This window comes from Bombyx mandarina, chromosome 08, assembly GCF_030267445.1.
Source record: "Bombyx mandarina strain Sakado chromosome 08, ASM3026744v2".
NCBI classification, from domain to species: Eukaryota; Metazoa; Arthropoda; class Insecta; order Lepidoptera; family Bombycidae; genus Bombyx; species Bombyx mandarina.
In genome coordinates, this window is record NC_143215.1 from 3,951,324 (window position 1) to 3,965,956 (window position 14,633).

General features: G+C 37.2%; 1 protein-coding gene across 2 annotated transcripts in view; it reads right to left on the reverse strand.

Annotated features, from left to right (window-relative positions):
- Window positions 1-14,633, reverse strand: part of LOC149502453 (BMP and activin membrane-bound inhibitor homolog) — a 102,247-nt gene that overhangs the window by 13,924 nt on the left and 73,690 nt on the right. For both annotated transcript variants that reach the window (XM_089729451.1, XM_089729452.1), the window contains one exon: window positions 11,649-11,814. In XM_089729451.1, coding sequence (XP_089585577.1) covers window positions 11,649-11,814 — 166 coding nt within the window. The remainder of the gene's footprint in view (window positions 1-11,648; window positions 11,815-14,633) is intronic.

Sequence of the window (14,633 nt, forward strand, 5' to 3'; positions counted from 1 at the left end):
ATTTCACCGCAAATTAGTGTCATCATAATAAAAATAATGCTATACGAAAAACTAAAAATAAACAGAAATTTTACCTTCCAATATTTTCGGCATTTAAATCAACGATTAATTATGTTTTTTGTTCATCGTTCAAAAACAAGTTTCTGTCAAACACTCGTAAAGTATATAAAAATGTTTAAAAATTTAATATTTTCCAATAATAGGTTAAGGAAGCTAATTCTTTTAAAGGCGGTTTAAGACGAGTTTTAAAAACATTGTGAATGTTTTTTAAAAGTTCTTTTAAATTTTATATGTTTTGTATCAAATTCCAAAAATCAACAAAAATATAAGTTTCCAATTGGGTCACGCCACTAACCATCGCTTTATATCGCATCGGACAACATATCGTCTTTTCGCATTAAAAGGGTACAATTTCCAAAAACATTCGAAATTGATTTAATATTCTGAATCATTTGGTATCACCATTATTTTTCTCATAAATACTGTCAAAAGAGCGTAGTTTAATTTTAGTGGTTTTTTTTTTAGTTTACCTATATTTTGACTACTATTAACAAAATTAATACATAATTTTATCTTACTTTAAAATACAGATAATGTAACTGGTAAAAACTAAAAAATAAATGTAAAACACTCTCGTGTAAAATTTAGCAAGTTTTGAGATTACACAGTTTTAATGCGAGAAGACGATATGTTAGCATTCTTTTACGAATTCGAGACTTTCAAATTATAGCTAAATAGAATTTTATTCATATTTATGCAGTTTATTTTTTTACATACCTCTTTAAATCATGCACCACGTGAGTCAAGACATAAATGACTGTACAGCCGAGTACAGATAAATAAGTACAGTCGCGTACGTTGAATACAAATTGTCATTTTCGACAAGCAAACCGCTCACGGAGTCGGTTCTCACGGAGCTTGTAAAACATTAACATTCGTAATTGTATTTAATTGTTTACAATTAATTGCTTCTTGATATTAAATATTGTTAGTTCGACATTAATAAAGCCCATATAACTACTGTCAATAGTTAATAGAGAGTTCGATTAAAAATTAGGAAGTTTTTTTTTTTTTTAATTGAGCAACTATATTTCTAGGAATAATTAAGCTATTATTTCCAATGGTAACGTATTAATGAAGTTTAAATCGTGAACGGTCAAATGTTAATAATAAAAACAAAACATATCTGAGTCTTTAAATTGTCTACACTTAAAATGTCTATTTTTTATTTACTACATGAACGGAACCCATGTAGTATAGACATTACAATTTTTTTCCTACTTATGCTGATAGCCTTGAGAGGCTATATCAGCGTTGCCCTAGCGTGTAGGTAGGTGAGCTCACGGGGCTCAAACCAGGAGGTGTTGCTAACACTGGCCCTAGCAAGTGCAGTGCTTCGCAGTATCACATGGGGAATGTCGTCACTCACCTAGAGACATGGCTGTGCCAAGCCCTCTAATCGGAACGCATAATATTTTGGGTTAAGATAGGTAAGATGGGTAATATCTACACGTACCCATGTGCAAGACGCCCCACCACAAGTAATTACGGAAATTAAACTCATCTATACCAATATTATAAAGCTGAAGAGTTTGTTTGTTTGAACGCGCTAATCTCAGGAACTACTTACTAGTCCGATTTGGAAAATTCTTTCAGTATCAGATAGCTCATTTATTGAGGAAGGGTATTATAGGCTATATACCATCACGCTAAGACCAATAGGACCAAGTGGAGCCCCAATAAAGAATGTTTCGAAATCGGGGTATTTTTCCCTTTTGATAGCTTACGCTATATGTAGATAAACGCCAAAGTAACTATTCCACGCGCAAAGTGTCACGGGCAAAAGCTGGTTAATAATAATTTTGGCGGGTTATATTTTTATTACAGGATCATATTCCTTAATCGTGGAAGTCGTTCGTGAACATATCGACGGGTGAAAGGCAATTTGTTTTAAGCAACATTTTTGCAACTTTACAGGAGAGAAAAAATACCATAAAAACTTCTTCAGCCATTTGAATGGGGTAAACATAATTGAAGTTCAATTAAAAACATCGATTTGTTGATGCTAATACCAAACAAAACGGACTTTTAATTACAAAGATAAATGTGGCGTTTTAAGCGAAATGTCGCTTACAACAAATAGCTTTACAACCCTGGATATGTTAAATGAATAGGTAACTCATTAGAAAATTTGGTACCCGCCTGCGGGATTTGAACATCGACCCTATCCCATCGTTCGATATGCACCGCTCGTCTTATTCTTTACACCAGCCTTTCCCAAAGTGGGCGATAACGCCCCCTTGTGGGCGCTGCAGGCCTAAAGGGGGGGCGGTAAGAGACCCAGAAAAAAAATGGGGCCGTTGTGTACACGCTTGGGAAGCGATTTGTAATTTCATGTAGGAGAACTCTTAGACCGACTGAACTGTCGCTGTAGTGGTTTTAAGTAGGTGAAAAAATGGGGGAGCTAAAAATAATCTATTCTCAGAGTGGGCAGTAGACAAAATAAGTTTGGGAACCCCTGCTTTACACCCACATCTTTAGACATTTCCTCAAATATTCCCTTACTCTAACTCTTCGGAGGACGTCTCGAGCATTCCTCCAAAACTTACTCGAGCTTGGTATTTTTAGTCGACCATTACAATATTCCTCAACTCTCAACTCAACAGTCCGGTAGATTTGAAGTTCATTTACTCCACTCCGGTGAGCATATTTCGAGGGACGTTTGAGCGAAGATTATTTTTACGATCAAGCATACCAAAAGGCGCGTTGGAGGTTGAGTCGAGTCGAGTTAAGCTCGAGTGAACGACTAAAGTTACGGGGATTAGTCCACGATGACTTCAAGCCTAGTCATATGTAAATACACTGATACTTTATCTGTTTTATGTTGGCTATAACGTACTATCGTAAACACGTTAGGGAAGTATAGAAAGTATTTTTTTATTAAGTTAAATGAAGTTGTTCACCTTGTTTTCTGAGATTGGGCAATGGAGTAGTGACTCAAGAATCCTCAAATTAAAAACATAAGTGCCTAAAACAAGTTGTATAAGATGTTAAGCATGTAGAATTGTGTCGTAACGTTTTGCTACTGCGCTTTTTAGATATTTATTGCTTAGGTGGGTGGGTGGACGAGCTCACGGCCCATCTGATTTTAAGTGGACACCGGAGTTCATGGACATCTACAACGTAAATACCGCCACCTACCTTGAGATATTAGTTCTGAAGCCTCAGTATAGTTACAACGGCTGCCCCACCCTTCAAACCCAAACACATTACTGCTTCACGGCAGAAATAGGCAGGGCGGTGGTACCTACCAGCGCGGACTCACAAGACATCCTACCACCAGTAATTGCGCAAATTATAATTTTGCGGGTCTGATTTTTATTACACGAACTTATTTCTTCAGCGCGGATAAACCTTATGCTTAGGATCATCTTCTTATAAAGATTGAGAATCAATATATTAAAGATTATGCAGAAACTGACGTTATTATGATTGACTCGGTGATGCATTCCTTAGCGCTCCTAACTGCTGCGCCAAGAGTTGTGAGTTCGATTCTCGCATCAGGGTTTTTTGCTCTCTATCTGGGTGTTTACTATTTACACTATCTTCTCAGTGGGTCGCGTTTCCGATTCGGTGGTAGATTCTGGGAAGCACTGCTCTTGCTAGGGCCAGTGATAGTAACACTCCGGTTTGAGCCCCGTGAGCTCACCTACACGTTAGAGTGAAGCTGAAATAGCCTCTCAAGGCTATCAGAATAGGTAGAGAACAAAAAAATATCTATACCTATATGCATTTAACTAAACGTATTTTACGTATAGGGTTGCCAGATTTTTTTTCAGCCTATAAGGGGCAAATGCTTAAATAGGCAAAAAATACAGGATTTAGTTGTTTTACCCGGGGACAAATAAAAAAACAAAATTATAAAGTGACATTCTTAATTTTTTTTATATTTCTCCGAGGAGCAAGTCAGTTTTAAAATATTTTATCGATTTTAACATATTTATAAAAATCAATACAAACTTATAATCGCACGGTTCGAATACTTGAGTCAGGCCCGCCGGGACATTTTAAACTAAGCCGTCGGGACGTCCCGGGAAATACGGGACGTCTGGCAACCCTGATTACGTATGCCAGTTTCTGGTACCAATAATACAGGGAACCCTAATTTGGAGCCGGATTACCGTTAGTGATTTGTTCCCAGTTATTTAGTAAATTTAGTTAATTATTATCATATCATATTAATATAAATTTTTGAGAGGTTTTAGATGCTGAGTTATGTTATTACCCAGTTAATTAAATTGTGTCCAGTAAACAGTGGTCGTGGCCATACTGGTCGTATGTTATGCTTATTGAAGGTTTGCCATGTCTACATTAAATATAATCACTTCGATATTTTGGGAATACGCAATTAAATCGATGTTTTCGAATACTATTCGAATTTCGTTTCGATTATAATTAGCATATTCGAATATCGAATGCCTAAGTCGTGTTCTCACGGGAACACCGACGATTACGTCGTTCGGTCTCTATTCGTTAAATCTTTGTGGACGATTTGAATAATTTTGATTGCCGATTCGGTATGCTCCGGAGTCTTCGAAATTTGAAATATTGACGGTTTTGCTAAAATTAGACTTGTTAGGTATCTCTTTTTTTTACTAATAAATTAGTCTGTATATGTGGATATTGGTATTTAAATAACGCTTTTTTTAGTTGACAGATCTCAGTCAGTCTTTTAAAGATCGTATTAAGAGCATGGCATCATTTGCCCGGTGCTAAGAGTCTTAACATTATCATTGGATCAACATCGTGTATATTTATGTTTTAGCTACGCCCGAATGGTGTAGTGTGCTACGAATGATGATGCTAACTTAAAAAGAGTTCGCAATTTCGCTTGCGACGCGTATCGATATTTTCAATAAAATGTCACATCACTATGTATCGGACTGATTAAATACTCGCATCAATCAGATTTGGGTGACGCTCATTAACAATGTTAAAGTTTTAATATAATCCGCCCTCAAACGACCCATGCTATCTCGAAGCATGCGACGAGTCTATAGGGGATATTGTTATTATAAACTAGCTGACCCGGCAGACTTCGTAGTGCCTCAATCGATAAATAAAAGACCTAAACTTTTGTATAAAATAAACTTAAAACAAACAAAAGGAATCCGGCCGACGGGGACACATCAAAGGGAAAAAAATATTATTTTTATTTAATTCCGAGCATTTTCATATTTATCTATCTTTTAAACCTTCTCTGGACTTCTATAAATAATTCAAGACCAAAATTAGCCAAATCGGTCCAGCCGTTCTCGAGTTTTAGCGAGAGTAACGAACAGCAATTCATTTTTATATATAGAGATTAAATATTAGTTAAGTTAATTACGAGTAGAGGGGAGAGAGGTCGACCGAAGAAGACATAGATGGAGTGTGTGAATGACGATGTGAAAGAGAGAGTTGTTGAGTGTTGAGATGACGGCTGATAGAAGTGAATGGAAGAGAAAAATTACTTATGCCGACTATCTTTCGATATAAATTGGGGTCTTAAAATAAAAATTTACAAAATGTCAATCGAATTGTTAAAAGTCATTCAGCCTATCCAATAACATATTATATGAAAGTATTTCGGTTTTCGTGAGAGGTAGACACAATTAAAGTGACTTTTACGGTTTAATCTCGCGTTTAATATTCTCATTATATTAATATACTAGCGACCCGCCCTCGTTTCGCTTCGGAAACATTAAATTTAATAAAATTATTGATAGCTGAGTCCCGAAATGTTACCCGCGTTTGTTGACGTACCGCTGGTGACTCCGTAGTCTAAAAAAGCTACCTAAGTTACTCCTTATATCATCAGCTACCTATTAGTGAAAGTCTCATCAAAATCGGTCCAGCCGTTCCAGAGATTAGCCGGAACAAATAGACAGACAGACAAAAATTGTAAAAAATGTTATTTAGGTGTATGTACCGTATATATATTCATATGCAGGTAGTAAAAAACGGTTATTTCAATATTACAAACAGACACTCTAATTTTATTTATCTACTAGTGACCCGCCCTCGCTTCGCTTCGGAAACATTAAAACACACATGAAACCAAAAAAATAAAATAATTTTTTTTTTTTTAAAAGTAGCCTATGTTCATCAGGGTCAATGTCGGCTTCTAATGGAAAAAGAATTTTTCAAATCGGTCCAGTAGTTTCGGAGCCTATTCGAAACAAACAAACAAACAAATCTTTCCTCTTTATAATATTAGTATAGAAGTATAGATATATTAATACGTGAAGCAAAAACTTTGTATCCCTCTTTACGAAAATTGCGCGGACGGAGGAGTATGAAATTTTCCACACTTATAGAGAATATAGAGAAGAAGTGCACAATGCTAATTTTTTTAAAATAATGCATAAAAGATACATTAAATCAATAAAGAAAACCTTACACACACTACATATCATGTATTTGACGCACACACGCATGCATACTTTTTATTGTCAAACTTTTGTTCTTGAGGTCTGTGGTCAAATTGAGAATAGATTAAATATTGTTTATCTTTGTTAATATTTTTATAGTGTAGTCTTGGCGAAATTTGTGATTATAGAAGTATAAAATACAATCATAATAGTGTACAAACTTACAATTCCAATTAATTATAGTCGATTTTCGACTACTGCGGGACCTCTAGTATGTATAGATTTCGGACGTCACGAAACTGTAAAGTATTCCAAACTTTGGAAATAAAAGATAATAAACGCGAAATTAAACCGTAAAAGTATTTTGAATAATATCTTTAGGGTATCTATATATTAATACGTGAAGCAAAAACTTTGTATCCCTTCTTACGAAAATTGCGCGGACGGAGGATTATGAAATTTCCCACACTGATAGAGAATATAGAGAAGGAGTGCACACTGCTAATATTTTTTTTAAATAATGCATTAAAAATACATTACATCAATAAAGAAAACATTACACACACTACCATGTATTTGACACGCACACTACTATACTATACTATTTGTTTATAGTCAAACTTTTGTTATTGCTTAGTCTGTGGTCAAATTGAGAATACGTTAATATTGTTTAGCTTTAATATTACGAGTATATGTCTATAGTGTAGTCTTGGCGAAATCTGTGACTTTAGAAATATAATAAATAGTATTTGACAATAGAACCATAATCATGTTCAAACTTATAATTTCAATGAATTATAGTCGAATTTCAACTACTGCTGGACTACTAGTTTATACAAATAACTGAATGACGTTTCGTAAACCCGATAGCTTGCAATCATTTCATTAATGTGTCAATAACCTGTTACATTTAAAACGGAATCGACGTCTCATTAAGAACTGTCAGTTAAGATAGCAACTGCTTCTCTTTAAACAAAACACGAGGCTGAACACGATAAGATTCAACAAATATTGAATCGAAGAAAATTATAATTGAATTTTTAATCAGAATGATTCAAATTTGGCCTTTTTTTATGATTGAAAGATTACTGGTGGCCAGGAGGCCTTTCCAGCTTCACCAGGACAGGTGGGCGAGCAAAGGCTCAGCCAGGAGGGGTGGGATTTGCTAAAAACTGCCCGAGCGCCTCCGAAGGAGACCTAACAACTCAAGAGCAATTGCTTCGCGAATGAATCTACTACCGGATCGGAATCGCGACCCACTGAGAAGATCCGGCGAGAAACTCAGCGGGCTGATACATGGGTTAGGTTGCACGTCGACCTCTTTGTCGAGTTCGACGAGTACGGTTACCGGGGTTCCTCAGCCTGCTCCTAGTGTTAGAGCTGAAGGTATCTAATGCAAGAGTTATTGGATCTGATGGATCCGTAAGGACGTGTCTAGTGCGACGACGGTGACTTGCCCCTGCGTGATCAGGATTCGGGGAGTAGTCAGCGGCGGCAACGATAAGTCGATTATCATGACGCATAGCCTTATCGAAGTAACGTTCCGACACTGACTTCATGTGTTTGTAAAATTTTGGCCTATTTGGGATGTGTGTACAGACATGTAGGTATGGTAAGCAGATATTTTTATGGTTTTTTTTTTATAGCTGTAGACGCACTGACAAGGTATTAACTGTTCAAAGGGAATTATGGACATCATCATCATTCTCCTACCCTTCTCCCAGTTACCCGGGGTCGGCGCAACATGTTTTCTCCTTCCATACTCCTCTATCATATACCATTTCTTCGCTCACTCCCCTCTTACACATATCATCATCTTTCACGCAATCCATCCATTTCTTCTTAGATCTCCTCTTCATCTAAAGGGGAATTATCGCTTTGAGACCTGAGGTTAAACTCACATTTGGATTTTATGATGACTTGCTTCTCTGAAATCGTACTACCTACCCATCCGTGGGCAACATACGTAGCACGCACGGATAAATACGAAAAATTTGTTGATTTTGAAGTATTGATATTAAATGGATGATGTAAATTCGAAATCATGCCTTCTGCCTGCATGATTGGAGCACCGACAAAGTTGCATTACTCGACATGAATAAGCCGTATTGTTACTTATAGCATTATAGGCTATTTTTCATTTACCACTAATTACCAATTGATTCTCCGAACAATAACTTTATAAGCAGTGCAATGTTTACCGTATAATGACCTTAATAATATAAATTTATACAAGCGCATTATTCTCGAACAAAGGGTAAGATGGATTGAATGCAGGAACAAAGGGAATAGTCGATCTCGTGGATAACAATAATCCACAAGAGATAAGTGTAACATATGCGTGGGCATTATGACAATATCTCAACGGGGCGTGTATTTCAAAGCAAAGGAAGCGACCGAAATGCGCATTAATTTTTAAAATCTATTTTCGTACTAACTGATTATATTAAGTAAATACACTAAGTCGTAAAAGAATCGGAGATTCGAAAACTTAATATCAATTATATTGAATATACAAAGTGCGTTGAGTTTTAAACGTTGCCGTAAAGCTATAAAGTTCATTTTACATTGTTGTATTGAATTTGTAAGCAGGGTCAGCGCCCGTTCAGCTGCTATCTAGTCTCCTGACCCGTCATTCAACCCCAGACCTCATACAATCACCCTTATCTTAACAAACGAGGACATCACGCCGACAATACGCAATAAATAACTCAAACACAATTAATAACATATAAAATAAAATCTCGATTCGATGGAATTCTTAAAGCCGGAGAAACGGCGATCGTTAGCCGAGATAATGGAGGTGGATCGCCAAAAACAAGCAAAAATTATTTAAAACAAATAAAAGCGGGCATGCGTCTCGGAACCTGTTTGGCTTCGGCGGACCGATCGAATAAGATAATCAACTGGGTAGGTAATTTCCGAACATAAAAACACAGCCGCTCCGTGCCTTCGTTCGGTTAATTAATATTAAAATATTCGAACACACAAGAAAATAAAACATTGATTGCTCAATGTTCTGCTTCAGAGTTTTAGAGGCAATTTTATGAGTCGGTCTACGTATACGAATCTAAACAGAATATTGTACATAATTGATACATCGTAATTGACATTCAAGGCACGCATAAGCCAAGCAATCGATGAAGTGGATCGTTAGTGACCAGACAAAATGGAAGTCGAATGTCAACAAGCAAAACCCATTAGCGATGGACAAAAACCTAACGGCGTTCAATCAAAACTTTATACCGTCACAGATGATAAAAGAACCGTGGAGTAATTTCGAAATGATCGTAGACAAATTGATTGTAGACACTCGAAACAAGGCACAGATATTAGTTTGGGCGCTCCGGCGTGATAAGCAGAATTGATCGATGACAGGGCACATAGCCGCATCGCTTCCAACAAAGGAAAGTTAATTAATTCCAGAAAGTTAAAAGAACGACAGGAAGCGAAATGCTCTATCGGCTAAAACAAATCATAATTATGTCCATAATATATTATATACTGGTCAGCGAAGTTTATACGCGGTCTAGTGTGTCCGCTATTCAATTTGAATAAGCCGTTTTGATAGCAGATACGTTTAAGATGGAATTTAAACAATGTCATATAAATTTTGTTCAGCTACCGTCGCCTGATTCAGCTACGGTCAATTTGTTAAATTGTTTGCTTTTGGTTCGTCTTTTTTGAGAGAAGGGACATTTCAACGAAGAGGGACCGACTAATTAGAATTGCAATTAGGTATAACTTTGGAGTCCACTGAATCCACGGGGATGCGACTTTTAATCTTTTTTATGTTGAATTTATTCGTAAATATTGGAATAGGAATACATTATCGGTGTATTGTGTTTATCCACATGTCATTTCGGATCCTCCCGATTCACTAACGGTCTTTTAGGTGCTTCAAGCACCGGTCACCGTTCTCGTCGAACCCGTCGCTTGCGACGTAGGGCTCGACGAGTAAATTAACCCTCAGACACAGCCCACTGAGTTTCTCGCCGGATCTTCTTAGTGGGTCGCGTTTCCGATCCGGTGGTAGATTCTGCGAAGCACGGCTCTTGCTAGGGTTCGTGTTAGCAACTTCTTCAGTTTTGAGCCCCGTGAGCTCATCTACTAGTTAAGGTTCCGCTGAAATAGCCTCTCAAGGCTCAGGTAGGAAAAAAAAGCGTTTATGAATTGTACTTAAGTGTCGTTGTGTTACTTTTTTACAGCCGCATTCTAACTCAGTATTTATTAGATCATTTATAATTCAACCTGTAATAATATCGTTTACGATATTTAAATTTATTCAATTCTTTCAACACGTTTTTAGTTAAATTGCCTTCTTGTTTGTTTTGTTTTATTTCAGTTTCACGGTACAAATTCTTCAATCGATTATAAACTTATTTCTAGATAATAGCTGTATATATTTTTTTATTTTTGATGTTAATGCACTGTCGATTGCACCTATAATTGAGGTGACATCTGCCATGAACTTTTGTCAATTGTTCAATGTTTTGTATTGATGATCACTTTGTTGGTGCAACTTAATAAATATATAAATAAATAATCTTGAACCTTTAAGCAATGTTTTAGTGTGGATGCTAATGCGATATTAAGTAACGAATTTCACTCATAAGATTACAAAGCAGATATTAATTTAATATATATCAGAAAGTTTTTGTACGTTCGTAGTATTTTTGTTAATTTCTATTATTACATAATATTAATTTAATTTAAGTTTCATGAATCCAGTTATTGAACTTTTGCAGGGTTTGGTACGAGTGCTGTGTATTAATTTCGGTAGGCAGCGGCTTGGCTCTGCCCCTGGCATTGCTGAAGTCCATGGGCGACGGTAACCACTCACCATCAGGTGGGCCGTAAGCTCGTCTGCCTATAAGGGCAACAAAAAAACAAAAAAGGAAAACATCAGCAGTAATTTTATCTAACGTACGCGAAACTTCATAGTTCAGTCAATGTTTATTGTTAACTACCTCATAGTCTGGTAGAGGCGATGCCGAAATCTGGATTGGATTGCCTAACAACTGTTCTAATTCTCAAATAGAGAATTTCTTCTGAATGTAAATAAGTAGAGTAGTGTTATCGGACCGCGTGCAAATAATAACTTAGTCGGACGTTATAATTGATATTGCAAAGGTATCCCACTATGAGTAGTCGGGTAGATTATTTATTACTTTGAGTTACGTGAGCATTTTATATCGCCGCTTATTTAACGATAGGTTTACTTTTGATACTTACGATTCAGTCAAATGATGGAGACATCCGTGCCTTGAGTGGTGTCTGGGAGCTGGACGTTCGCTGTAACAGCCGCCGCCACGTGGAGACCGACACATGTACCCCGTGCTAACACATTGCGCAGTGTTGCAATAACACCGAACTCCATCTCGATCCGTTTCTTTGGCTTCTATAACAAACAAACAAAAATAGGGTTAAATATATGTAGGTACTAGGAGTGGAGACCTCGTACTGGACGTCGTAACGTGGGCAGACAGCCAACGAGGTGGACCGATGACCTGGGCAAGGTAGTTGGTAGAGATTGGATGAGAAAAGCAAGAGACCGAAGAGAATGGGGGCCATTCGAAGAAGCCTACGCTCAGCATTGAGTGGACACTGGTTGAGAAAAGACTTGTTACACATCGCGTCTGTTGCGTGGTAAGACCTCATACGGATACTTGGTGTGTTTGTACTGAGTGCTGCGACTGTGAGTGATGAAATAATATATATCCAATATTTGTTCACGAACTACTTCTACGATGATTTTGCAATATCGTGTATCAACAATTAAGACCGCGACATTTTATAAATTTGTGACAGTACTAGTTACAAGGCGTAATTTGTCACGGGTAGGATGTCTTGCTGGTTTCTGGTAGGAAACTGTGATGCGTTTCTTCGTTGAAGCTATAAATACGTTCGTTTTCTCTCTTTCTACACTAAAAAAGGTCATTTTGCCAACTTATATTAAGAGAATCAAGTATGAAGATTTAAAAAGCCAGAGTAAGCGATTATATTGCTGCATCACTGAAATATTGCTAAAACCGTGTGATCACACGAATCGATTTCGCGTCGAACGTAAAAATCGAAGGCATTCGATTGTTTTAGTAAATCGAATGCATGGCTCGTAAAGAGAATTGGCAGGTGATCATTTCTATCCAAGAAAATCTGTACCTCAATTCGTAGGTAAGTTTCTATAAAAGCAAATTATTTATTTATCCTTATCTTGCTTGTGAAATCTCTTCTTCTTCTTCCAGTGCCTCTTCAATCTTGAAGGTTGGCCGTTAGCTTTCTATATTCATTTTTATCAGCAGCCAGCCGGAACAGCTGTTCGACGGAGGCAATACCGATCCACTCCCGGATATTCCGGAGCTATGACTTCTTTCTTCGCCTAGCACGTCTCTTTCCGTCCACTTTGCCCATAACTATCAACTGCAGCAGCATGTATCTATCGTTCCTGAGCACGTGGCCGAGATATTCTATCTTGCGCTTTTTGATAGATGGCAACATTTTCCGGGACATATGAACGCGCTGAAGCACGGTTTCGTTCCTGACCCTCTGCGTCCAACTAATGCGTAACATGCGACGGTAGCACCACATCTCGAATGCCTGTAGGCGTCTTGTAGTGTCCTCTTTCAGAGTCCACGTTTCGCAACCATACATGACGATAGGCCAGATATAGCACATGAGTAGCCTGACTCGGAGCTTTATATTCAGCTGACGACAGCAAAGAACTTTCCTCATTTTATTAAATCTCACTGCATTAAAACATTCACAGACAACTTTATTATAATTTAAAACATGTAAATCTGATTAAGTATACAGATCTGAACATTCTAAGAAAAAGTTATGTCTAAACTATACCATACAGACGTAATCTTCCAAAGTACCTACCTACCTATGTCGCAATAGTTTTGTGTGTGAATGAACTGAAAGAAATGCAGACGCGCTAATAAGATGCTAACGATATCGTTCAGAATTCGGTATAGATCACAAAACTTGTGTAATTCAATTGTTTAAAGACGGAAAACATTATCTTATACCTTTAAATATGACTCTTCCCGACATCTATTGGCGAATAATAATACTATTTTTCATAATTGAGAGCACCTAACTGCTTTAAAGACACAATAACCCTAAAGCTATTTCAGCAGATGGCGTTGTTAAGCCACCCGAAGCCAATGAGTGTTTGGTTTAAGGTTAGACCAAGAAAATGAATTGTTTCAACTGATGGTAGGACCTCTTGTATGTCCGCGCGCATAGGTACCACCACCCTGCCTATTTCTGCCGTGAAGCGGTAATGCATTTCGGTTTGAAGGGTGGGGCAGCCGTTGTAACTATACTGAGATCTTAGAACTTATATCTCAAGATGGTTGGCGCATTTACGTTGTAGATGTCTATGGGCTCCAGTAACCACTTTACTCCAGGTGGGCTGTGAGCTCGTCCAACCATTTAAGCAATAAAAAAAAAAGTTTATTTATATTATTTGTCTTTTTAACTCACGTGTTCTCTTAAAAATACCTAAAAGATCTTGGAATATTTCATCATTTTATCAATATGTAATTCGTATTTAAATATAATTTCTAAAAAAAAAACACAGCTCGGTCATCGTCTAGTTACTATTGCAGAAAACGAGTAAGGCGAATGAAAAAGGAAATGCATTCGCGAATTACCCAACAACAGACTCCGGCCGAGCGGCGCCAGGCTGCGTGTCATAAAATTGGATAGTATTCAATGTCTACATTATACATTCGAGATGTTGACACTTGAGAGTGGACCTAACTACGCCTACACAAGTTTCAAATAGATACACGAATTGGACGCGAATTGAATTAGCGTTCGTATTCTCTTTCGATAATCTTATTTACGAACTAGCGACCCGCCCTCGCTTCGCTTCGAAAACATTAAATTTAATTATTGATAGCCGAGTCCCGCGATGCTACCCGCGTTTATTGGCGTAGCTAGTCTTAAAAAAGTAGCCTAAGTTACTCCTTATATCATCAGCTACCTATCAGTGAAAGTCTCGTCAAAATCAGTTTAGCCGTTCCAGAGATTGGCCGGAACAAACAGACAGACAGACAAAAATTGTAAAAAATGTTATTTTGGTGTATGTACCGTATTATGTTCATATGCATGTAGTAAAAAGCGGTTATTTCAATACTACAAACAAACACTCCAATTTTATTTATATGTATAGATTGCGATTACGATACGGATAGGTACCACCACCCT